At 35.4% G+C, this 26,459-nt stretch overlaps 1 protein-coding gene across 1 annotated transcript; it reads left to right on the top strand.

Annotated features, from left to right (window-relative positions):
* The first annotated feature begins 2,818 nt into the window (after positions 1–2,818).
* On the top strand, positions 2,819–26,457 carry ireb2 (iron-responsive element binding protein 2). The gene is made up of 21 exons (XM_073831450.1): positions 2,819–2,862; positions 6,035–6,130; positions 6,268–6,433; positions 8,243–8,380; positions 8,621–8,869; positions 8,984–9,053; positions 9,940–10,123; positions 10,208–10,347; positions 10,737–10,908; positions 10,998–11,098; positions 14,693–14,809; positions 14,902–15,061; positions 15,149–15,284; positions 20,218–20,302; positions 20,380–20,661; positions 20,768–20,872; positions 22,266–22,408; positions 22,535–22,682; positions 22,765–22,887; positions 24,916–25,101; positions 25,476–26,457. The coding sequence occupies exons 1-21, from the start codon at positions 2,838–2,840 to the stop codon at positions 25,587–25,589; spliced, it is 2,940 nt and encodes a 979-aa protein (XP_073687551.1). The 5' UTR covers positions 2,819–2,837; the 3' UTR covers positions 25,590–26,457.
* The last annotated feature ends 2 nt before the right edge of the window (positions 26,458–26,459 follow it).

The raw sequence follows: 26,459 nt of genomic DNA, 5'->3' as shown, positions 1-26,459 counted from the left end.
CGAGCGCTCCTCCACACTTCCGGCGCATGCTCAAACGTCACTGACAGGACGAGCGGCTCCTGCTGCTGTCTGTTGATTGGTCAGTGACACAGGAGGAGCTGTTTGATGATTGGATTGATTTGTGTTTTCATAATCATATTAACATGGACAAATGTAGATTTTTTTCTTTAACAAGGAACAACATATTTATTACAATGAACAACATAAACACGTTTACATGGTTTAATTATGTTCCACAAAAAATATATAATATAAAAATAAAATAATTCTTTTAATATTCCTATACTATATGTGACCCTGGACCACAAAACCAGTCTTAAGTCGCTGGGGTATATTTGTAGCAATAGCCAAAAATACATTGTATGGGTCAAAATTATTGATTTTTCTTTTATGCCAAAACTCATTAGGAAACTAAGTAAAGATCATGTTCCATGAAGATTTTTTGTAAAATTCCTACTATAAATATATCAAAATGTAATTTTTGATTAGTAATATGCATTGTTAAGAACTTAATTTGGACAACTTTAAAGGTGATTTTCTCAGTATTTTGATTTTTTTGCACCCTCAGATTCCAGATTTTCAAAAAGTTGTATCTCGGCCATATATTGTCCTATACATCAATAGAAAGCTTATTTATTGTATAAATCTCAGTTTTGTCAAATTTAACCTTATGACTGGTTTTATATATATACACATTCTACATTTTTGTTAAATAAAAATAAAATAATAATTATTTTTAGTGGTGGGCCGTTATCGGCGTTAACGTGCTGCGTTAACGCGAAACTCTTATCGTGCGATAAAAAAAATATCGCCGTTAATCTATTCTCATATTTGGGTTGGGAGCTGGGTCTAAACTACGCAAGCTTTGATGACTTTCACCTTGATAGTTTAACGCTAATGTATACCGAATATGGTCATGCGTTTAAGTCTCCTCCACCAAAACACAGACAGGATCGCGTCGTCCTCCATTCATGAAAACCGAATCTACTATAGCGCGAAATGCCACGTAAGTTCGTCGTTTTTTGGATTCATAAATCAAATGTTGGTCAGTCACTTAATTCAAATCGCGATATGGACTAGTGTATGTGAAAACTGAAATGCAAAAAGACCGTTTTAATATGAATCTGAAATGTTCCGTTTGCCTAGCTGTATGTATGCATGGCGGAGACGAGCTTTTACTACACGCATACTGAAACACACGTGACGCTCCCGGTAATTTTTGGCTTTTTTTTAATCTCACATGAACAGATAAAGTTAATCTCCCAAACTGCTGTGAGTGTCACTTTTACCGTTTCATTTGAGAAAACTAGCATCATATCATACTGTATGACACAGAAACGTCACAGCAACCTGTCAAAATAAAAGTACGGTGTAACATGTAATGGGCTGGGTAGGTGTTGACGTTAAAAAAAAACACAATCTAATAGGTAGAAAAAATAATTTCATTGTTAGTTAGTTAGTAAAAACAAGTACATCTAATTGAACATAATTTTCATCAACATATTTTCATAGAACAGCTTTATGAGCTTTATGATCCATTCTCAAAGACTTACTTTTAGTCATTATTTGGGTAGCACACATATTCTGAATGCCTTCAGCAGAATTCAAATTAGCCATTTTAATCTAGATTAATCTAGATTAATTCCAAGATTTAATCTAGATTAATCTAGATTAAAAAAATTAATCTATGCCCACCCCTAATTATTTTACTATTTCTATATTTTATACATACATATTAACTTGTCTAAATTTTTGTTAATTTCTTACATTATTTATATATTTATATTTAAAATATCTCATTTATATATATATATATATATATATATATATTTATTTATTTATTTATTTTTATATTTAAATTTTATATATACATATATATATTCTACATTTTATATATATACATTCTACGTTTTTGTTAAATAGAAATAATAATAATAATAATAACTTTACAAATTCTATATTTTATATACACACAGACCATATATATATATATATATATATATATATATATATATATATATATATATATATATATATATTAATGCCTGACTTAATTTATTTAACTATTTAACTATTTATTTATTTATATTAAAATAGTTTATATTTATATATATATATATATATATATATATATATAGAGAGAGAGAGAGAGAGAGTTAATTTCTTAAATTATTTAAATATTTTATTTTATACTTAAATTATATATGTAATTAAAATAATTAAAGAAATTAACATTTAATCTTTTTTAATCCATATATGAACAACATGAAAAATGTTGCATTTTTTGTTGCAATTAAAAACAAGTACACATTGTTTTAAGAATAAAGTAAGATCAAGTAAAAAAATAATAAATGGTAGAACAATTAAGTAAGCAAAAATTAAAGAATGAAAATGTGTTAATAAAAACAGCGCTAAAGAGGAAAAGTTACTGGCCTATTTAGATCAAATACAAAACACCATTAGAATTTATATTAATATTAGTGTTATAGAAAGATAATTTTCACATGCTATATTTTGTTTGTATGTTGTTTCTATGTAAAGCACTTCTTATTATAGAAAGATATTTATATATTTTTATATTTATATTTAACATTACTAAAATAGATAGCCTCAATTAAAAGAATTGATTATCTCCATATGCACTTTAATGTCCATTAAATCAAGATTTGTTAATAAACCAAAGCGATGAAGGGTAGTGTAGAAGACGTTTGTTGATTGGACGACGCTGTGCGCGATCCTGCACTCTGATTGGACAGTCCTCCAGGGAGGTACTGTCCGCTGATTGGCTAGCTGTCGTGGCTCGAGCGAGTGGAGTCGTGTTAATATAAGAAGTCATCATGGCGCTCGGCTCACCTCAGCACGGTAAGGGCTGTTTTTACAGATAAAAATAACAATATTCATCTTATTTGCGCTCTGACAGACACATATATATAACCGGTTATATGCGAAGTCACAATAGGCCGTCAAAACCGCTCTTAAATATTCACTTTTAGAGGAAGAGGGGCGGTTTTGTCGTTAGCAGTGCGGCTAGCGGCAAAAAAGCGACTGACATCCCGATCGCGTGTTTTTACATGCAGCTCACCCGATCACAAACTGATTTGTGTCAAAACTAAGTGAGATGTCCATCTTGACAGCAAGAGTTTTATCCATATAGGATATCTGAAATGTTGTTTAAGCTGGCAGCTCATTAAGCCTTGAGACATAGCCTAATTATGTACAATAATCCAGTATTATGTATTGTTTACAATAGCACATATGTACCATGGTACAACCATGCTTTCTGGACAAGTGCCAGTGCAGTGTTTTTCCTTAGTGTTCTTATGTAAATACCACAGTATGTGAATATGGTAGTGTAAATCGTTTACAGTCACTATACTGTATTTAATTATGTAACATTTCCTCATAATTATACAACTACTTGTAATAAAACCTCTTGATCTTAATTTGAGGTTATTATCACTGCTGTAAGTAATGTCTATAATGCCTAAAGGTTTATTTAAGAAGTAAAAGATGTATAATTATCATTAACTATGCATATTAGTCTTCATGTCAGTGGACTGATCCTGTAATCTGTTTGTCTGTTAGTGAGAGTGTTATTTGCTTTTCCCACCCAGTGTCATTATCTTCAGTGTCATAAATACAGATCGAGGGATTTGTGTTTGTTTGTAGGTGGCGATGAAGGTTTGTGTGTTCTTTTGCTGCAGTTTCTTTTTAATCTGAAGTCATCTAAACTAATCTAAGGCGTGCAGCAGGCAGCAGACGCAGGCTGGGAGTGATAAGCATGTGTGTGTGCGTGTTCAGCCTCCACACATGCACTCACAATATATTGTGATACACTGGTGTGGATCAGCACTAGTGTGTTTAATAAAATTCCTAGGAATAAGGATTTGTTGATCCTCTTTGTTTAGTGAACTGGATAAAGCATGGTAGTTAAAATTCTTGGATTTTTTTGGAGTCAGAATTTCTTGTGACAGCATGCGGATTTGACTGCAGCAGTGCTAGTGTTACTTAGCAGTGAAAATATAACACAGCCTGTTTGTCGTCATTCTTTTAGTCTTTTGATCAAACTGATTCTATCTGCTTTGAATGCAGTGCTATGAGAGCCACCCAAATTAATGAGCAATTGAAGTAAAAACTCATGGCTGAAACAGATGTAACCGTAAATTAAGATTTTTTTAAATCTTAAGAATAACTAAACTTTTTTTTTTTTTTATAGATGTAACACTTTTTTTTATTGATTACACTTATTTGTAATTAGTTGATATTACTAAAATAACAACTTTAAAAATATACATGTATTACTTAAAAGTCATTAACTTTAAAATGTGTTAAAAGTCATCTTTTATGCTCACCATGGCTACAATTATATTAAAGTTGTTTATTTATTTATTTGCAATTGAAAATGAAACATTATAAGAGTCATTCTACGAAACGGGTGCCATTTCCACTTTGCAGTTTTCAAAAAATTCATCAAGAACAAACTTTCTATAAAAAAAAAGACTACAACTTAAGAGACAAGTTAACCCTCCAAAAACATATTTTCCCACCTCAGGCACAAACTCCTTATTAACATTATCCTTTTTCTTCAGGCAAGGGCATTTTCAGCATCATTATTTCTTTCTTCGTTGTCACATGATTCTTCAGAAATAATTCTAATATGTTGATTTGCTGTTCAAGAAACATTTTATTATTGTTATTATTATCAATGTTTAAAACCATAGATCCAAAGATCAGCATTTATTTGAAATTAAAAGCTTTGTGATATTATACAATATATCATTCAAAAACTTGGAGTTAGTATTTTTTTTAGGGGAAAGAAATGATAGAAATGAATGGTTTTATTTAGCAAGGATGCTTTAAATTGATCACAAGTGATGATAAAGACATTTATAATGTTACAAAAGATTTCTATTTCAGAAAAACGTTCTTCTCAACTTATTAATACAATAATAAATCAAATTAATAAATGTTTTCTGACCAGCAAATCAGAATATTAGAATGATTTCTGAAGGATCATGTGACTGGATTAATGATGCCAAAAAAAAAAAAGCTTTGAAATCCTAGGAAGAAATAAAAAAATTTTGATTTAAAAATAAAGGTTATTTTAAATAGTAACATTTTTTCATAATATTAGTTTTTGCTAAACTTTACATCTTGGTGAGCAGAAAAGACTTATTTAAAAAATATCAGAAATCATACAGTTCAAAAACTTTTGACTGGTAGTGTAGATACAATTATGGATGTGCTTTTCAATGCGTCAGTGCGTTGTCTACTCCGAAAACACAGTTGAGATAAAAATACTAACATGATCTCAAAACTCTGAATTGGCATAATAAAAGTCCTTCTGTGTCTTTTAACAATAAACCACTTGGTAACACACAACAAAAGGCAAAATAGCAAATAGACAGGTTCTTTAGTAACACAAGCTTCTCTACCTTCTCCCATGAGTGGAAATGTGAAAATGGTTTATTAATGTCCTCAGTAAACAAAAGGGCTTTTGCTTCTAGGCACAGCTAGGAAATGCAAATACTTCATTTGCGAACGTGTTTAAAATGTGTGTCTATAAACGACAACCTGAATCATGTCACTTTCGCTTATCTCTTTCTCTTGTTGCTGAACTTTTGGTGAATTCTTACATCGAATGTCTGTGTGTTATTTAATGCCCTAAATGAGCGAGTTGGCTTGTAAGCTCTCAGTACTCACTGCCAACACATCCCACAGCTGCACACTTGTACTTTCTAATGGGGACTTTAGGAGGGAAGAGGTGAAGGCCGGCAAACAGAGGTGGTTTAAGAGAAAATACGCTCTCTATGAGCTTTGCAGGTGTTGGTCTGTTGTAATCTGGGCCAGTTTTTGATTCTCTTTAGTCATTGCAGGTGCACATTACACAGTCACAGCCAAACCCGAATCCAGATCTGGTTAATGAGCTTCAAACACACGAGCCATTCTTTTCCTGTCAGTGTTACGCAAATGACATTCATTTATCAGCTCAATCTCAGTGTTTTTCACAAAAATGCTTTCTTGTTCTGTACAGAGCATCCATTCGGCCATTTGATCGACACTCTCCAGAGCGAACAATATGAAGAGCGGCGATATTTCAACCCACAGAAGCTGAGCGATGCCAGATACGGTGAGTTACTCAATGCTTTAGTGGAATTAAATCATGCACAGATGCAAGTGACATCATTGCTGATACCACTTGTTTTAAAACACATGTAGTTAACCTCAATGGATTTCAGAGGTAAAATAAAGCTCTTTCTCTTGTAGAGGAACTGCCGTTCTGTATGCGGGTTCTCCTGGAGTCCGCCATCCGGAAGTGTGATGGGTTTTACATCAAAACGGATGATGTCTCCAGTATTTTGGACTGGCAGAAGCAGCAGAACCAGGCTGAGGTTGTGTTCTCGCCCGCCAGGGTTCTGCTACAGGATTTTACGTGAGTAATCGACTAGAGCCACACAGTTTAAACTTTGATTGTGATGGAAAACCCCAGGGAGCCTTTAAAGGAATAGTTCACCCAAAAATGAAAATTCTGTCATTAATTACTCACCCTCATGTCGTTTCAAACCCGTAAGACCTTCGTTCATCTTTGGAACACAAATTAAGAGATTTTTGATGAAATTCGAGAGCTTTCTGAGCCTGCATAGACAGTTTAATATAGTCCTTAAAATAGTCCATGTGACATCAGTGGTTCAACCTTAATTTTATAAAGCTATGAGAATACTTTATGCGCAAAGAAAACAAAAATAATGACAATACGATAATATTGCGATATGAAGTCCACGATACAAAAAAATTGTACATTTTAAAGTTATATTATTCTATTTAATGCACTTTGAGAGTTCAAAATTAAGAGCTTCAACCTATGCTTTTAACTAAGAAAACTTAAGTCATAATACAGGCATTGAATTGACTTGTACCCGAACGTTAAAGGTGACTCAACCCTCTTTTTATTTGTTATATACTGTCTCAGTCGAAATTACATTCACACTGTTTTTTTAGGAAGCCAAACAAATTAGAATATAATAATAACAACCATGACAGTAATAGTCATATATTGTAAAACAATTGCACTGCAAAATAAATTAAAAGTAATATTTTATAGGTATATTATTTTTTATATGCTTTACACTACTGGACTACTTCTTAATATCTACACTTGAAAGAGATATTATGAATTTGGACTGCAGTAACATTAACTATTTAAACTAGCTGTCAGGAATTCATACTGCACTTTTAAGCTTTTATTTTAAAGGAAAACTCCAGATTTAGTGGTAACAGGCTTACAAAAACACATCTCACTACAAATCTAGTGAAATAAGGCACAACCGGCGGTCGTTGCATTCCCAAATGCGCGCTAAACTCACAGCACATGCAATAAACGAGTTCACTACATTCATTTACTGTGAACAGAGACGTTCTGAGGTGCGGAAAACATCGGTCACGAGCTGATCGCCTCAATTTGTGTTTCGCTTTGAAACATGCAGCGAAAACAGATTTGATAAAGGGATTAAGCCATATTGCGCCTTCGGTTTTAGTTTGTTTGACAGATACTGTGTCAAAGCATAATGGTCCAAAAAACAACTTTAAAGACCTTTTATGTTAGAATAAGAAGTTTAAATATATTTTAAAAATTACACTTTTTGCATGGAAGACCTATCGTTTCATATCGTTATGTGACCACAATAATATCAAGTTGCTATTGCGATATCACGATACTGACAATATCGTTACATCCCTACTTTATTAAAATCTTCAAGATTATTTTATGTTCAGCGTGCGTCATTTTCTGCTTGTAAACAAAGTGCAGTGCATCCTGCTTCTTGCGTCGGAAGAGAATTGTTAAATAAAGTCATTATTTTGTTTTCTTTACGCACAAAAAGTATTCTCGTAGCTTCATAAAATTACGGTTGAACCACTGATGTCACATGGACTATTTTAATGATGTCCTTAGTACCTTTCTGGACCGCTTGAACGTTTCAGTTGTGTTGCTGTCTATGCAGAGGCAGAAAGCTCTCGGATTTCATCAAAAATCTCTTTAATTTGTGTTCTAATGATAAATAAATGTACTACGGGTTTAAAACAACATGAGGGTGAGTAATTGTTGGCTGAACTATCTACTACTTAGATCGCAATAAATCATATCACAATCACGGTTTTATTTAGATTAACAGCCTTCATTTGCAAGCTAACTGGGCCTGATCATAAGGTTGGATGTGTTCTGATAGCTCTGTTGTGTTTACAGGGGAATTCCTGCTATGGTGGATTTGGCAGCTATGAGAGATGCTTTAGCTAAACAGGGGGTAGATCCAAACCTGGTAAACCCCAGATGCCCGACGGACCTCATCGTAGATCATTCTCTGCAGATCGACTACAGCAAATGGTGAGAGTGAACACAAGGGCTAAAGGACGGATCAAGGCAGCATTTATGTTGTAAAACCCAGTAATTACAGCATTAACATAAACGCCAATTATGTAACATACACAGTAATTAGGGCGATAATGTATGATGCTGCTGTTTACATGAAAACCATTTCTTTTTATGAGCTTAACCAGGCACGATGTAACACGTTTTCACCATCAAGCAACAAAGTCATTAAAAAACATTTGCCTCATTTCTCAGTGCCATCCAGAGCCCTTCAACCCCCGCAGACGAGAGTCATGGTGCCGCCGTCAGATCTCCTGCCGGACGACCATCTCCACGAGGAAGCAGCAGCAGCAGTGGTGGTGGTCACTGTACAGGTCAGCGACCAGGCCATCGGGGCGGCTGCAGTAAAGCTTCCTGCTCTGACGCTCCTAGTGGCAGAAGTGTGGCAGTACAGATAGAGAACACACCCCTTCTGTGCCCCTTCCACCTGCAGCCTGTATCAGAGTACGTCTACACCTCACACACACACACACACACACACACACACACACACACACACTCTCTCACAATAATCTGTCTGCATCTTCTGATGCCCTCATGTCTGTCTGACATACACAGGCCTGAAACGATGATCAGAAACCAGGAGATGGAACTAATCAGAAACAAAGAGAGGCTGCAGTTCTTTAAGGTGAGTTTTCAGAGACTGGAGAAACGGCTGCTTTGCCTTCACAAGGATAAATTACGTTTTAAAATACAGTTGTGGTCAAAAGTTTTCAGAATCTGCAAAATGCTAATTATTTTAGCAAAATAAGAGGGATCATACAAAATGCATGTTGTTCATGAGTCCATTGTTTGTTAAACTGCCTGTTGTTCTTCAGAAAAAGCCTTCAGGTCCCACAAATTCTATGGTTTTTCAGCATTTTTGTGTATTTGAACACTTTCCAACAATGACTGTATGACTGTTCCCACTAAAGACAACTAAGGGACTCATGTGCAACTTTTACGGAAGGTTCAAATGCTTACTGATGCTCCAGAAGGAAAAATGATACATTAAGAGCTGGGGGGTCAAAACTTTTGAACAGAATGGAGATTTTTAAATTTTTCTTATTTTGTCTAAATATCATATTTTTTTCATTTAGTACTGCCCTTCAGAGGCTACAGAAGATACTTACATGTTTCCTAGAAGACAAAATAAGTTAAATTTAACCTGATCTTAATGTTTTTTTTTTCCTCAAGCATCAGTGAGTGTTTGAACCTTCTGTAATAGTTGCATATGAGTCCCTCAGTTGTTCTCAGTGTGAAAAGATGGATCTCAAAATCATACAGTCGTTGTTGAAAAGGGTTCAAATACACAAAAGTGCTGCAAAACCAAAGAATTTGTGGGACCTTAAGGATTTTTCTGAAACATTTTGCAGATTCTGAAAGTGGATGTAAACTTTTGACCTCAACTGTATATTGAAATAGAAAACAACATATTTCACAATATTGCTGTTTTTACTGTATTTTTGAATGAATAAACATGAGTATACCAGACTTTGTTCATAAACATTTGTTTTTCACCATTCTCTTTCCAGTGGTGTTCAAAAGCCTTTAAAAACATCAACGTGGTTCCGCCAGACATCAACACAGTGCATCAGGTGAATCTAGAGTACCTATGTCAGGTGGTACAGGAAGGGGACGGGTTTATTTATCCTGACAGTGTGGTGGGAACGGACTCCCACACCACCATGATCAACGGCCTCGGGATCCTAGGCTGGGGTGAGCATGATGTCAGTTACTGTGTTATATTTGTGCAAATATAACAATTTAATCTCACAATGTCTCTCTCATGCTGTCTTTCAGGAGTTGGAGGTATTGAATCAGAGGCGGTCATGTTAGGTCAGCCAGTGTCTTTGACTCTGCCACAGGTCGTCGGCTGTAAACTCGTGGGCACCATCAGTCCTCTCGCCACGTCCATTGATATCGTACTGGGCATTACTAAGGTACAATGAGGTCCTTAAAGGAATAGTTCACCCAAAGAAATTAAAATGTTGTCATTAATTCCTCATCCTAATGTTGTTCCAAACCCATAAGACCTTCATTCATCTTCAGAAAACAAATTAAGATATTTTTGATGAAATCCAAGAGCTTTCTGACCCTGCATAGACAGCAATCTTGCTGGGCCTTGAACGTGCCAGGATTTCATCAAAAATATCTTAATTTGTGTTCCGGAGATAAACAAAGGTCTTACAGGTTTGGAACGACATGAGGGTGAGTAATTAATGACAGAATTTTCATTTTTAGGTGAACTAGCCCTTTAATGTAAAACATCATCTACTCACTAATCTCAAGGAATTACATATCATGCACTAATCTGATTTTTGTTTCTCAGCATCTGCGCCAGGCAGGAATCAACGGGAAGTTTGTAGAGTTCTTTGGGCCTGGTGTACAGCAGCTCTCTGCTCCTGATCGGACCACCATTGCTAACATGTGTCCGGAGTACAACGCCACCGTGAGCTTCTTTCCTGTGGATGACATCACCCTTCAGCACTTTAAACACACCAGTACGGACCATCATCCTGTGTACTTTATATTATAAATCTTCAAGTGTTTATAAGGATGTAGCTTGACGCAAAAATGTTTTTCTTATCAGTTTGCAGTGAGGAGAAGCTTGTGGTTTTAGAAGACTATCTGAAGGCTATCAAACTCTTCAGAAGCTATGACGACCAATCAGAAGAGCCACAGTATTCAGAGGTTGGTTAAGTTAGTTTTTAATGAGCATTTTTTTTTTTTGGCTACTGTACCTTTAATAAGACTCTATACCAGTATTCGTACAAGGTGCAATTTGACTTTTTAAGATTTAAGGCCTGGAAATCCCTTGAAAATAGCAATATTCCTAAAGAGGCACTTGAAAAGTGCTTGAATTATTGAAAGAAAATGTATCTAAATAAATGTTTAATTTTGTCAGTAAGCAGATATCTTTTTGCGCAATTCAAAAAACATACCTTTTTCGCTGGAACCACTCAAATTGATTCAAACTCGTGACTTCAATCATTCATTTCAAACGATTCAAAACCTAAAACCAGATCAAATTAAAACAGCCATTCATTTTCGAATTTCGACATTGCTTGTAATGATTTTAAAAAGCGCATAGTGATGCGTGAAACTGAGCATTTCGAAACTCTGAATCAGTTAAACCATTGCGTTGCAAAATGATTCACTGTTCGGATCGCATATCGCGAATCATTTGATTTAGATTGGAACTTTGCATATCGCAAATCATTTGTTTTAGATCAGCACTTCAAATCGCGTATCGCGAATCATTTGATTTAGTTTGCAACAGTTTTGTGAATCATTTTGTGAATTGAATGATTCAAATCAAATGATTCACGATATGCAATTTGAATTTCTGATCTAAATCAAATGATTCACGATATGCAAAGTTCCGAGTCCTGATCTGAAATGATGGTTCGCGAATCATTTGATTTAGATTGGGAATTCAGAGTGGGTTCACAAATCTTTTGATTTAGATTGGGACTTTTTTCTTAAACCGTAGAAAACATCAAACCATCAGGCAGTACAGTTATAAAAACAAAACAAAAAAAAGTATACAAAAATACAAATCCGTTAATAAAATTTACTGTGTTTTACTATAGTAAAAGTGTAGTATACTTTGTAATACTTTGCCTTTTTTGCCATTTTTTATTTGTGTATTTTTATCTATTTCTCATTTTTTAGAATTTGAAATAGGAAACATTAGTTAAAACCAGGGCTTAAAAACGGAAAAAAAATCCATTCGGTTCACTCCGAGCAGAATCGATATTATAACGTTTCTGTTCTTGCGTTCCTCATTAGAACAATACGTTCCGAGAACGGTTTTCTAGAAAAAATACCGGTTAATAACGTTATTTTATTGCACAGCACGATAGATAGATAGATAGATAGATAGATAGATAGATAGTGTGCCTTTTAATAACATGTTTGGCATTATGTTTACAAATGATTAAACCAAATTCCGTGTTCGTGTCATTTGAACTTCTTGTCTTTAAAACCGAAAGTAAACGAGTTCACAACCAGGGTTTGAAAATTAGCGCGGTCCGAAGTAAGGTGTTAAAAAAATTGTGCTATATTAACACCCTCAAATGCACTACATATAGCCTAGCGTCAGAAGATTTTATTTTATGAAAGTACAATGTTGCCAGATATTGCTACGAAAAACAAGCAATTACAAAAAGAGAGAAAAAGATATCCGAAATAAGTTCAAAGCTTGTGTTTTTTAAACAAGATTAATATATCAGTAACACTAACGTTCAACTTTCCACTTTATAAACGTCCCAAAGTGTCACACTAAATTGGAAAAATACACGTATAATAGGTGGATCTGGCAACAAACGGAGGCTGCACACGCTCTCTCACTCAACGCGCTCTCAAGCCCCGTTCACTGCGCTAGCTTCTCGCATCAACATGAATTGCAAACACTCATGCGATATGAGGTGGTTTAAACGGCTTAATAATCATTCAGAGAGCTTGGCATTTTATTTTTGAATATACAAAAATGACCAAGGGCCGGACCTCGGTGACCTCATAGCTGGCTACGGCCGTGCCTGGAAACGCGTTACAAATGAGCTAATAATTTTTTTTAAACAATTTTCTTGTTTGATAATACTATAGCGAAATAAGCCCCTTCAAGACCATCCGCTTCACATTCTGACCACACGGCTTAATCTGCGATAAAAACCTGTTGACTTAATTATTCCTTACCTAATATGCATAGCCTATTATAGGCTATTTTCACTCAAACAAAAGAGAACTAAAAACAATAGACAATTTTAACTACAAGTTTTAATTAGGCTACAATAACTTAAACCTAAACATACCTTTGCACATGAAACAGCAGGTGCTCGTCGCATCAGAAAGGGCTCTGCTTATGACGTCTGCTTCGCGGGCATTTCACGGTGTATGCGTCACCGTTGCATTTGCGCACACAATTTGAATTCATGTTTTTAGTCTGCCAAATTGATATAATAAAGAGAACGATAAAAATACCGTTATTAACCGGTTAATTTGGAATTTCTGTTTCTGTTTCTGTTCAGAACGATTAAAATTGATTTTGTTTTCGTTTTTGTTCCTGTTCCTGTTTAATGTCATTTGTTTTCGTTTTTCGTTTTCGTTCCTTAAACCGGTTCAGAGCCCTGGTTAAAACTCTGATTGAAGTCTTTGAAAATCAAAAAAGTAGTGCTTGAAAAGTCCTTGAAAGTCCTGGAATTTCATTTTACAGTATCTGTACGAACCCTGTTAAACACAACTGTTTAAAAGTTTGGGGATTTAATATCTTAAGGTTGCATTTATTTGATTACAAATGCAGTAAAAAATTCACTATTTTATATATTTTTTTAAAATGTGATTTATTTCTTTGATGCAAAGCTGAATATTCAACATCATTACTCCAGTCTTCAATTTATATACTTTTTAACCTCAAACGCTTGTCTTTTGCATGAACTCTGTTTTTTCCATTTTAAGACAGAGTATGTCGGAAAACTCAAATTTTCACAAAATCAACTTCAACTTCAAAATCATCCTGCATTGCTGCAGAAGTACTAACCCAGTTTTTACAATATGAACATGCAAGACAAACTCCTTTACAAAAAAACCTAAAACAGCGATGTTGGGCGATTTTGAAGTTGGAGGAGAAAATGAGATACACACCCTAACTGTCATGAACCGGAATACACAGAGTTGAAGCAGAGCTGGACAAGACAAGCTTTTGAGGTTAAAAAGTATATAAATTGTAGATTTTTTTTTTTTTTTTTTTTTTTTTAGAAAATAACCAATCGTTTTAGAGCCCTTTGAAGCTGCATTTAAACTGTATTTTGGAAGTTCAAACTCGGGGGCACCATAGAAGTCCATTATATAGAGAGAAATCCTGAAATGTTTTCCTCAAAAACCATAATGTCTTTACGATTGAAGAGAGAAAGACATTAACATCTTGGATGACAAGGGTGTGAGTAAAATGATCTGTAAATTTTTGTTCTGGAAGTGAACTTCTTTTAGAAACATTTCTGATTAATATCAGTCTTAATTTTTTTTTTTTTTTTTTCATTTTGCAAATAGTCATATTTTTCTTCAGAATTCTTAGATAAATAGAAAGATGACAAAAGCATTTGAAATAGAGATCTTATGTACCTTTATTGCTTTCTTTAATCTCACTAACCCTGAACTTTTAAATGGTAGTGTAAATCATTGACTAACCTTCACATGTAAAACAAGTAACCAAAATGCAATAAAGTTTAGGGTTTGCCCCCTATTTCCAAAGCTAAGTCAAGTCATGTGATGCGGTTGGTGTCGTAGGTCATCGAGATGAACCTGAGCTCAATTGTGCCTCATGTCAGTGGACCCAAACGGCCGCAGGACAGAGTCGCAGTGGCTTGCATGAAGGAAGACTTTATCAACTGCTTGAATGAGAAGGTGAATGCACATATTGACAAATTAAATTGAAATTTTTTTAAAGCAAAGTACATCACTAATACATGTTTTATGTGCCATCGTTGTATGTGTAGGTGGGTTTCAAGGGCTTCCACATATCCAAAGAGAAGCAGGCAACTCAGGTGCCGTTCCTGCACGAGGGAGCCGAGTACAACCTGGCGCACGGATCTGTCGTCATCGCTGCTGTCATCAGCTGCACCAACAACTGCAACCCGTCCGTCATGCTGGCCGCAGGTCTGACGTCAACACGCCTCTAGATCTGATATGAGCTGTTTGCACAGTGTTTAGTGCATCTCACATGTATGTCTGTGTTTTGTTCAGGTCTACTCGCGAAGAAAGCCGTCGAGGCTGGTCTGATGGTAAAACCGTATATCAGGACCAGTCTGGTGCCTGGCAGTGGAACCGTCACACATTACCTGAACACAAGTGGAGTCCTGCCCTACCTCAGGAAACTCGGGTACACATAATCATATATACACTCACTCACACATAGCAAGGTTATTGCTTACAAAAGCTATTAATAAAACTAACAAATGTGATATAACATTTATATGTGAATGAGATGTATATAATGGTAATAAGTATATTTTTTTTTTTTTTAACTTTTTCTTTTATTAAAACTTACTATAAAAGTTATACATCAGAGATAGACAATAGGGAAAAAAATGTTTACAGAAATAGAAGAGACCATAAAAATAAATAAATAAATAAAAACACACAAAAGGAGAATCCATATGCTTTGTAGATATTGTTGCATACATATTCCACACCACTATGTATAGCCCTTTAACTATTACTATGTATTATTCTTAAGATTGGGCTCCATCTTGTTTCAAAGAGATTCATCTGGAGTCTTAGGGAATATGTTATTCTTTCCATTTCGTAAATTTCTCTGATTTTTTGGATCCACTGTTCATATGTGGGTGAGTCTAATTTGAGCCATTTGGATGTGATGCATTTTAAGGCTGCAGAAAATAATATTTAAAGTAGATAATTCAATCTCCTTTCCTTCATGCCTTCAGGTATTACACCTAAAATAGCTACAGCTGGATTAAAAGGAATATCAATGCAGAATATGTCTCCAAATACTTTATATATATCCTCCCAGAATTGTTGTATCTTTGGGCAGGACCAAAAGATATGAGTGTGGTTTCCCAATAACTCACCACACTCTCTCCAGCATCTACTAGATAATCCTATTCTCATTTTTGCTACAATTTGCGGAGTGCGGAAGTATCTTGTAATGATTTTCCACTTAAACTCTCTCCATGTGTTTGAGTTTGTAACTTTATGGGCCCCGGAGCATATGTCTATCCAGTCCTCTTGGGCAATCTCCACTTGCATTTCCGCCTCCCATCGTTCTTTGTATGCAAAAGAATTATATGGGTGAAGTGATAGCAATCTCTGATATAATTTAGAAATAAGCCTTTTGTCAACAGTCCCCATCTGTATATCCATCATTAACTTTTCTATTTCGTTTGGATTAATGATATTCTTCCACTCTTTATGTTTTGTAAGAAAATCTCTCATTTGTAAATATCTATAAAAGTCAGTTTTTGGTAACTTAAATTCTTCTACAAGTTGTTCAAATGATTTGAGATAGTCTTTACTAACAAGCTGATATATAAAATTTAATCCATGATTTGCCCATTTTTTAAAACCACTATCTAATGCAGATGGTATAAAATTATTTATTGTACTTATACTAGATAAAGGAGAAATGGAACAGGAAATTTTCAATAAAGATCTTATTTTTTTCCATATTTTTAAAGTAACTCTTGTCCACTTACCCATCATCACATTATCCCAGCTGAAATCTATGAAAGGAAGTGAAACCAAGGGGTATTGACAGAGGTCTTTCTCTATGTTTAACCAACGTGTATCCACATTATCCTTTAACCATGCCTCTATTGGTTTTAGTTGTGCTGCCCAATAATAACATGTAAGATTTGGAAGACCTACTCCCCCATCAGCCTTCATGAGTTGTAATGTTTTGTATTTTATTCTTGGCCTTTGCCCTGCCCAAATAAATTTAGAAATCTGCTTCTCCAACTTGACAAATGTAATCTTAGGGATTTCTACCGGTAACATCTGAAAGAGGTAGAGGAGTCTGGGTAATACATTCATTCGTATACTTTCCACACGGCCTAGGAAAGATAAGGGAATTTCTGACCATCTTTGCAAGTCACCATATATACAACTAATTAATTTAGGGTAGTTTAGGTCATATAAATTCTGTAGTAAAGGAGGTATTCGAATTCCTAAATATTTAATACCCTCTTTAGGCCATCTGAAACCGCTCAGTTTTATCACTCTTTTAGAAATTTGATTTGTAACATCTAATGCCTCCGTTTTGTCCATGTTTACTCTATAGCCCGAATAACGTCCGAAGTTTGAAATAAGTTCTTTAAGTTGGGGTATTGTCGATTGGGGTTCAGATACATATAATAGGACATCATCAGCATATAGAGAGATTTTATGCTCTTCTTCACCTATTTTAATACCTTTTATAACCATACTTTCTCTTATAAGCTGGGCAAGAGGTTCTATACTTATAGCAAATAGTAATGGAGATAGTGCACAGCCTTGTCTACATCCTCGCTCCAACTTAAAAGCCTTTGATTTATGTCCATTAACTCTTATTGAGGCTTGTGGATTGGAATACAAGGTATGTACCCATTTAAGAAAAGTAGGTCCAAAATTAAATTCCTGCATAGTATTGAACAGAAATTGCCAGGATACTCTGTCAAATGCTTTATATGCATCCAATGATATAATCACAGCCTCTTCCCCTTTTATTATTGAATAATTCATTATATTTAATAATCTGCGTACATTGTCGCCATAGTACCTCCCTTTTATGAATCCAGTTTGATCCGGGTTTATAATATTAGTGATTACTTTATTTAGTCGTTGCGATAAAATAGTAGTCAATATACGCAGATCCCCATTTAATAAAGAAATGGGTCTATACGACTGGCATAGTGTTGGATCCTTCCCATCCTTATGAATGACAACTATTGTTGCATCATTCCATGAAGGAGCCAACATACCTACATCTAGAGCCGAATGGAATGCATTCAATAATAATGGGGCGATTACATCCTTAAATGCCTTATAAAATTCATTTGAAAAACCATCTGGGCCAGGACTTTTATTATTTTTAAGTCTCGGAATTATCTCCAAAATCTCCTCTTCTGTAATAGGTCTGTCTAATTCTGATCTAATGGAATCTGTTAATTGTGGTAACTGCATACTATCCAAAAAACATTTTATTTCCTGATCGTCTGTGCATGTATCAGTATTTTTATACAAGAACTTATAGAAATTAGCAAACTTTTCAACAATCTCCTCTGGTTTTGTGAGGAAAATAGATGAATTACTGGATTTTAGCTTTGATACTATGTTTGTGGATTGTTGCTTCTTTAGGCGTAGAGCCAACAATCTGCTCGCTCTGTTACCGTATTCATAGTATTTTTGTTTTACAAATCTTAGTCTACCTTCCATTACATTGGAAAGTAGTGTATTTAATTCTCTGCGTGCTTCAGTCAGTTCTGTTAGTAATGCGGGGGTTGGATTCCGTTTATGTTGTTGTTCCAATTTCTTAATAGTATTTTCTAATTGTTGCTGCCTATGTTCTCTTTCCCTTTTTTTCGCACTGGCAAAAGCTATTATACGTCCTCTTAAAAAAGCTTTAGCACAGTCCCACAATATTAGTGGTGATATGTCTGGGGTGGTGTTGGTATCTAAATAAAATTGTAATTCATTTTTTATAAATGTTATAAATGAATTATCATTAAGTAAAGATATGTTAAGTCTCCATTGCCTGGGTATTGGTCTAAATCCTAAATCCCAAGACATCATCAATGGAGCATGATCTGAGATTGTTATTGGCAAAATTTTTATATCCATTACTCTATGTAGTTCTGATATAGGAGTAAATAAATAGTCAATTCGCGAGTATGATGAATGTCTAGTAGAGAAAAAAGTAAAATCTTTCATATTGGGAAACTTCTGTCTCCAAATATCTGCTAGCCCTGTTTCTTTAAGTTGTCCAACTAACATCTTACTCATTTTAGGAAGAGGGGACCTTGGAGATGGTTGTCTGTCCATATATTGTGATATGACACAATTAAAATCTCCACCCAGCAAGAGAATTCCTTTACTATGTTGCAAGATAAGCCTAAATATTTTATTTATAAAATTTGGATCATCTTCGTTTGGGGCATAGACATTCATAAATGAGACCTCCAAACCATCAATTATACCATTTACTAGAATAAATCTACCATCAGTGTCTTTTTGAACTGTAGTAGATGTGAAATTCAGGCCTTTATGAACTAGAATACAGACTCCTCTCCTCTTTCCTGATTTGTGAGATGAATAAAAAGCCTTATCAGCCCAGGACTTTTTTAATTTTTCGTGTTCTCTATCTGACAAATGTGTTTCTTGGAGAAATGCTATTTGACATTGGAGCTGTCTCAGCTGATTGAAAATCTTTTTTCTTTTGATAGGACTATGCAAGCCATTTATATTATAACTTATTACCTTACACAGACCCATTGACCTGTATATGATACTGAAAATAAACCTGAAGGCATGAAAAGTCTAAGGAGAGTAACAATACGTACATGTGTAAATATAGGAGTATATAAGCCTCTGTAAAAATTGTATACATATACATGCATATATAAAAAAATAAAAATAAATAAAATAAAAACATCGTATGAGCAAATAGTGCTACTGTTACTTTCAAACCTCAATCTTTGGTCCCTATGATAATCTCTGAAGAACAAGAACAAAGCATGAACACATCCCAAAAAAAAAGAAAACATGGAATTTAACAAGTAAGAAAAAAATCACTTTACAAATCGAGAGAACGAAACCAAACTCAAAATTCCTAGGCTATATGCCTGTGTTTAGGCTACTATCCTAAAGTGATGATAGGCGATGTTACTTGCCTATTCTATTACAAAGGTTAGATGTAAATACCTTTAAGCTCCAGCATAAACCTATTTTACTCAGATTGATTTAGGCAAATAAGTATATTTTGAACATCACTAGTATTTATTGTTAATTTTTTGCAGTTTTCAGTATGTTTAATGTATAAATATTTAAAACATTTTATTATGTAATCTGCTTTATTAAAAATAGTTTTTATTTATTTTTGTGTTCAATTTCTATAATAACTATAAAACATTATTTTATATCGTTACTATACAACATTAGTAGTATATATATAATTTATTATATAAAATATTTTTATAATAGTTTTTTTAGAAATATATATATTAATTAGTACAATTTTAAAATGATATTAGTTTTGTTGCACATAAACAAATTCACAGTTGTCCAAATAAGCATGCCGTTTGATGATGATGTGTTTTCAGGTTCGAGGTTGTGGGTTATGGATGTGCCACTTGTGTTGGTCATACAGCACCTTTACCTGAGAGTGTGGTGGACGCCATTAAACAGGTGAGATCTTTCATCTCTCACTTTTCTCACTCCCTTTCTCTTTTCTGCTGTGTATTAATCTGTCTGCTTGTGTGCAGGGTGATTTGGTGGCATGTGGTGTGCTCTCTGGAAACAGGCATTTAGAAGGACGCCTGTGTGACTGCGTTCGGGCAAACTATTTGGCTTCACCTCCACTGGTGGTGGCGTATGCGATCGCAGGCACAGTCAGCATCAACCTGGAGACAGAAGCGCTAGGGGTGAACTCAGAGGGGAAGGACGTGTATCTGCGGGATATCTGGCCGTCCAAAGAAGAGGTGAACCAGACGGAGGAGAACATCGTCATCGCCTCCATGTTCAAAGACCTGAGGAGCCGGATGGAGGTGCGAAGATTGTCAGATTTAACAATATGATTCATTTGAATTGATTGATTCACTGACTTGTTCTAATTGTCTGTTAATACCGGCTGATTTGTGTGAATGTCTGCAGAAAGGAAGTACGTTCTGGAACAATTTAGAGTCTGCTGAATCTGCCCAATTCCCGTGGGATCACAAATCCACCTACATTCGATGTCCGTCCTTCTTCAGCAAACTTGTGAGTTTCATGAGTGTATTATTTATGTATTATTATAGTATTTTATTTTAAATTTCCTGATAATTTACTCACCCTCATGTCATCCAAGATGTTCATGTCTTTCTTTCTTCAATCGCAAATAAATTAAGTTTTTTGAGGAAAACATTCCAGGATTTTCCTCCATATAGTGGACAATCGGATTAAAGGTTAAAAATGCAGTTTCAGTGTAGCTTTGAAGGGTTCTACATGATCTCAGCTGAGGAATAAGGGTCTTATCTAGCAAAACAATTGGTTATTTTCTAAAAAAAAAAAAAAAAAAATTTACAATTTATATATTTTTAACCCTTAAATGCTTGTCTTTAGCTCTCCAGATCTAGGCAAGATGAGCATTTGTGGTTAAAAAGTGTATAAATATAATTTTTTTTCAAGAAAATGACCGATCGTTTCAGTAGATAAAATCTTTATGCCTTGGCTGGGATCATTTAGAGCCCTTTCGAATCATTAAAGTCCACTACATTGACAAAATTCCTGGAATGTTTACTTCAAAAACCTAATTTCTTTGTGACTAAAGAAAGACAGTCATGAATATCTTGGATGACATTGAGCTGAGTAAATAATAATATTTTTTTTATTCTGGAAGTGGAATAATCCTTCAATTAGCTTCTGCTTTTATATTTTCAGTTTCAATGTTAATTTGTTTAAGTAATTTTATCATTTTGTAATTGTTATTAGTTTTTACTTTTATGTACTTTTGTTTTATTTTATGTAATTTATTTTTACTTCTTTAAACTTTAGTAATTTTCTTATTTATTTTTATTTATTTTTAATATTTCTGTATAGCTGGAATTTTTCTTTAACTAAAGAAACTAACGTTTTCTTTTAACTAAACCATTTTATTTTGGTTAATTGCAAATGTTTTTATATTTTATTATATTATATTTCAATATTACAATATTTTTTAATCTTTTGAATTAGCTTCTATTTTTGTATTTTCAGTTTTCATTGTAGTTTTAGTAACTTGTGTAATTGTGTAAATGCTATTAGTTTTTTTTATATTTTCATTTAGCTATATTTATTATAGTTTACATTTTAGTAATTGTATGTATGTTCTGTTATTTTTGTTAGTTTTTGCTTTTTGTTTGTTGTAATTTTTCTTTTTTATATTTGTTTAGCTTTCATTTTTGTCCATTTTACTTTCAGTAATTTTAGTAGTTAAATTATGCTTATTTTATTTCAATTAGTTGCAAAAGCAACATTTCTTACTTTATATTTTATTTAATCTTTTTCAATTAATGAAAATAAATTGTAATAGTTTTAGCTAACAGTAACATCGCTGGTGTTATTCAGATGCATATCTCCCCGTGCATTCATTGTATTTCGACAATAACATGTCCCCTGTTTGTCTTTGTCTTAGTCTAAAGAGGTGTGCACTCCTCAGTCCATTGAGGGCGCGTACCCGCTCCTCTTTCTGGGCGATAAAGTAACAACAGATCACATTTCTCCAGCGGGAAGCATCGCAAGAGTCAGTGTTGCCGCCAAATACCTGCAGAGCAAACGGTGAGATGAATTGGAGGGGCTTTATTTGTCCTTAAAATCATTTATTACAAATTACATGACGCTTTTGCAGTATGAATGCTTTTTTATTAACAAACTAAGTTCAGTTCTTTTATACATTTGACCCAGTTTGACCCCTCGCGAATTCAATTCCTATGGTGCACGGAGAGGAAACGATGCTGTAATGACTCGAGGAACGTTTGCCAGCATAAAGCTCCAAAACCGCCTCATCGGAAAGACCGGACCCAAAACACTGCACATTCCATCAGGACAGACGGTTAGTGACCAGACTCAACCGGTTTAAACATGATTCCTTCTGACTCTGAACTCATGGTTTGATTTATGTTTTCCCATCACAGCTGGATGTGTTCGAAGCTGCTGAACGCTATCAGAGAGATGGAGTTCCCCTCATCATTCTGGCAGGAAAAGAGTATGGCTCCGGGAGCTCACGCGACTGGGCTGCCAAAGGACCTTATTTATTGGTACTGGTCCCATAATCCATTTTCCTACAAAACCACTTATGTACAATGATGGAAAAAAATTTGGATCCCCTGCTGATTTTGTACATTTGCCCACTGACAAAGAAATGATTAGTCTATAATTTGAATGGTAGCTAATTGACAAAATAACAACAACAAAAATTTTAAAAAAGTTATAAATTGATGTGCATTTTAATGAGTGAAAGAAGTATTTAACCCCTTCACAAAACATGACTTAGTACTTGGTGGCATCAGACGTTTCTTGTAGTCGGTCACCAGGTTTGCACACAACTCAGGAGGGATTTTGTCCCACTGCTCTTTGCAGATCCTCACCAAGTCATTAAGGTTTCTAGGCTGATGTTTGGAAACTCGAACCTTCAACTCCCTCCACAGATTTTCTACAGGATTAAGGTCTGGCGACTGCCTAGGCCACTCCAGGACCTTCATATGCTTCTTCTTGAGCAACTCTTCTGTTGCCTTGGCTCTGTATTTTGAGTGATTGTCATGTGGGAATACCCATTCATGACCCATTTTCAATGCCCTGGCTGAGGGTAGGAGGTTCTCACCCAAGATTTGACGGTACATGGCCCTGTCCATTGTCCCTTTGATGCGGTGCAGTTGTCCTGTCCCCTTAGCAGAAAAACACCCCCAAAACATAATGTTTCCACCTCCATGTTTGACAGTGGGGATGGTGTTCTTGGGGTCATAGGCAGCATTCCTCCCCCTCTACCAAACACGGCGAGTTGAGTTGATGCCAAAGACCTCGATTTCACCCAGTTCTCCTCTGAATCATTCAGGTGTTCGTTGGCCAAATTCAGACAGGGCTACATGTGCTTTCTTGAGCGGGGGACCTTGCGGACGCTACAGGATTTCAGTCCTTCACAGCGTAGTGTGTTACTAATTGTTTTCTTGGTGACTATGGTTCCAGCTGCCTTGAGATCATTGACAAGATCCTCCTGTGTAGTTCAGAGCTGATTCCTCGCCGTTCTCATGATCATTGAAACTCCACGAGGTGAGATCTTGCATGGAGCCCCAGACCGAGGAAGACTGACAGTTATTTTGTGTTTCTTCCATTTGCGAATAATCGCACCAACTGTTGTCACTTTCTCACCAATCTACTTGGTCTGAATGGTCTTGTAGCCCATTTGTGACCCTGGACCACAAAACCAGTCTTAAGTCGCTGGGGTATATTTGTAGCAATAGCCAAAAATACATTGTATGGGTCAAAATTATTGATTTTTCTTTTATGCCAAAAATCATTAGGAAATTAAGTAAAGATCATGTTCCATGAAGATTTTTTGTAAAATTCCTACTATAAATATATCAAAATGTAATTTTTGATTAGTAATATGCATTGTTAAGAACTTAATTTGGACAACTTTAAAGGTGATTTTCTCAGTATTTTGATTTTTTTTGCATCCTCAGATTCCAGATTTTCAAATAGATGTATCTCGGCCAAATATTGTCCTATACATCAATAGAAAGCTTATTTATTGAGCTTTCATATGATGTATACACCTCAGTTTTGTAAAATTTTACCTTATGACTGGTTTTGTGGTCCTGGGTCACATTTGAGCCTTCTGTAGGTCTAGAATCTTGTCCTTGACATCCTTGGACAGCTCTTTCTTTGGTCTTGGCCATGGTAGAGAGTTTGGAATCTGATTGATTGGTTGCTTCTGTGGACAGATGTCTTTTATACAGGTAACAAGCTGAGATTAGCTAATTGTTACCTGTATAAAAAAAAACACCTGGGAGCCAAAAATCTTGCTGATTGATAGGGGATCGAATACTTATTTCACTCATTAAAATTCCAATCAATTTACAACTTTTTTTGAAATGCGTTTTTCTGTCTCTCACTGTTGAAATAAACCTACCATTAAAATGATAGACTGATCATTACTTTGTCAGTGGGCAAATGTACAAAATCAGGAGGCGATCAAATACTTTTTTCCCTTACTGTACTACACAATTTCCTGTAAATAATTCAGAGGAAACACTTAACATACGGACCGTCTTGACTGTGTTTTATAGGGGGTCCGTGCGGTGATAGCAGAGAGCTTTGAGAAGATTCATAGGAATCATTTGGTGGGGATGGGAATTGCTCCGCTGCAGTTCACGCCAGGACAGAATGCCGACTCGCTGGAGCTGTGTGGAAAAGAGCGATTCACCATCAACATCCCACAGGAGCTCACACCCAGACAACAGCTCACAGTACAGGTAGAGTGAATCGCAACTGCATTTCTTTTGAGATGTGTTTACAAGTGGCACACAATAACAGCGTAACCAGTGTAGTCTGATTGACTGGTTCTAACTGGTTCTTTTTAATGAATCAAACACGCATAACAGAGCCACTGTAGTCTAATTCACAAATAAATTATTCTTTTGAATGATTCTTTGTATTGATTCAAAACATACAGCACAATAAGTGTAGTCCAAATCATATACTAATGACTCTTATGTTATGAACCAGTTCTTTGTAGTGAATGAAAAACATACAGCACAATCAGTGTATTTCAAATGACAAACAACTCTTAATTATACTGCAGTTTGATGTTGCTATGTCTAATGTTAATGTCTGCCTTTGTTTCCAGACAAGCACAGGGAAGAGTTTCAGCGTCACGGCTCTTTTCGAAAACGACATGGATGTGGCGTTTTTCAGAAACGGAGGCATCCTGAAGTACGTAGCTCGTTCTCTGCTGCCGTAAAACACAATCAGACTCATAGCCACAGAGACTTCCATGGACCTCTGATCAGCACAGCGCCACCCAGAGGCCTTCAGGAGGCCTTATGAACTCTGAACGCTGTGCCTCTTGTTTGCCGAATCCTTCCGTCCCGGAGGATGTCATTATTTTGCACTTAAAAACAACAAATGTCCAACGTTTCTCTCCAAATCATTCTCTCCACAGCCAGACCCGACTGTATTTTGGCGGTCTGGTTGTGGAGCGTGAACTTTGGTAGGTTTGATTTGGGCTTTCGTATTGCAGTGCCTGCAACGTGTGTCAAGAAACTGTTCATCTGAACTGAAACTATTCGGTGCTGGACGTGAAGACTGCACGATGACCTCACAGCCAATGGAGGCTTTGCTCTTCTTTCATGGTGCTGATTTTGACGCGGCCAATTTGACACATTCAAAGCTTTCCAGCTCGTTGTTGTTTCTTCATTTCCCAGCTCTCGTTTCTGTATAAACGTCCTCATATTGCCGTCACGACGAAAAAGCACTCTTTGATTTGATCCGATCCAGTAGAATATTGATTTATTTATTATCAACGTCCATTTAGTGTCTTTCGTTACTGGGAATATGAGTGACAGTGATGACTAAGGAAGCATGTTCAACCATGAACATATTATAAATCTGAGCTCACACTAGAGAGTGGACGATGGCTGGTTTTGGTACTATCAGTGCGCTTTGCCTTGTTGCGATGTGTGGCTTCAGTCCTTGTGTTCTGTATGTGAAGACAGTATGCAACTCCTCAGCCCAGGGGTGAAAGATGCAGTAGAAATGAAAAATCATCATTCTTTTCTTTGGAATATGCTGTTATTGTAAATAATTTTTAATAAATAATGAGATCAGCATG

This window comes from Garra rufa, chromosome 25 (genome assembly GCF_049309525.1).
Source record: "Garra rufa chromosome 25, GarRuf1.0, whole genome shotgun sequence".
Taxonomy (NCBI): Eukaryota; Metazoa; Chordata; class Actinopteri; order Cypriniformes; family Cyprinidae; genus Garra; species Garra rufa.
This window is presented reverse-complemented; position numbering and strand designations above follow the sequence as displayed.

Coding starts and splice junctions, on each gene's coding strand:
- ireb2 (XM_073831450.1), top strand. CDS start 2,838: ATGGCGCTCGGCTCACCTCAGCACG. Junction 15,285..20,217: donor CCCTACCTCAGGAAACTCGG/GTACACATAATC, acceptor ATGTGTTTTCAG/GTTCGAGGTTGTGGGTTATG. Junction 25,102..25,475: donor GACAACAGCTCACAGTACAG/GTAGAGTGAATC, acceptor CTTTGTTTCCAG/ACAAGCACAGGGAAGAGTTT.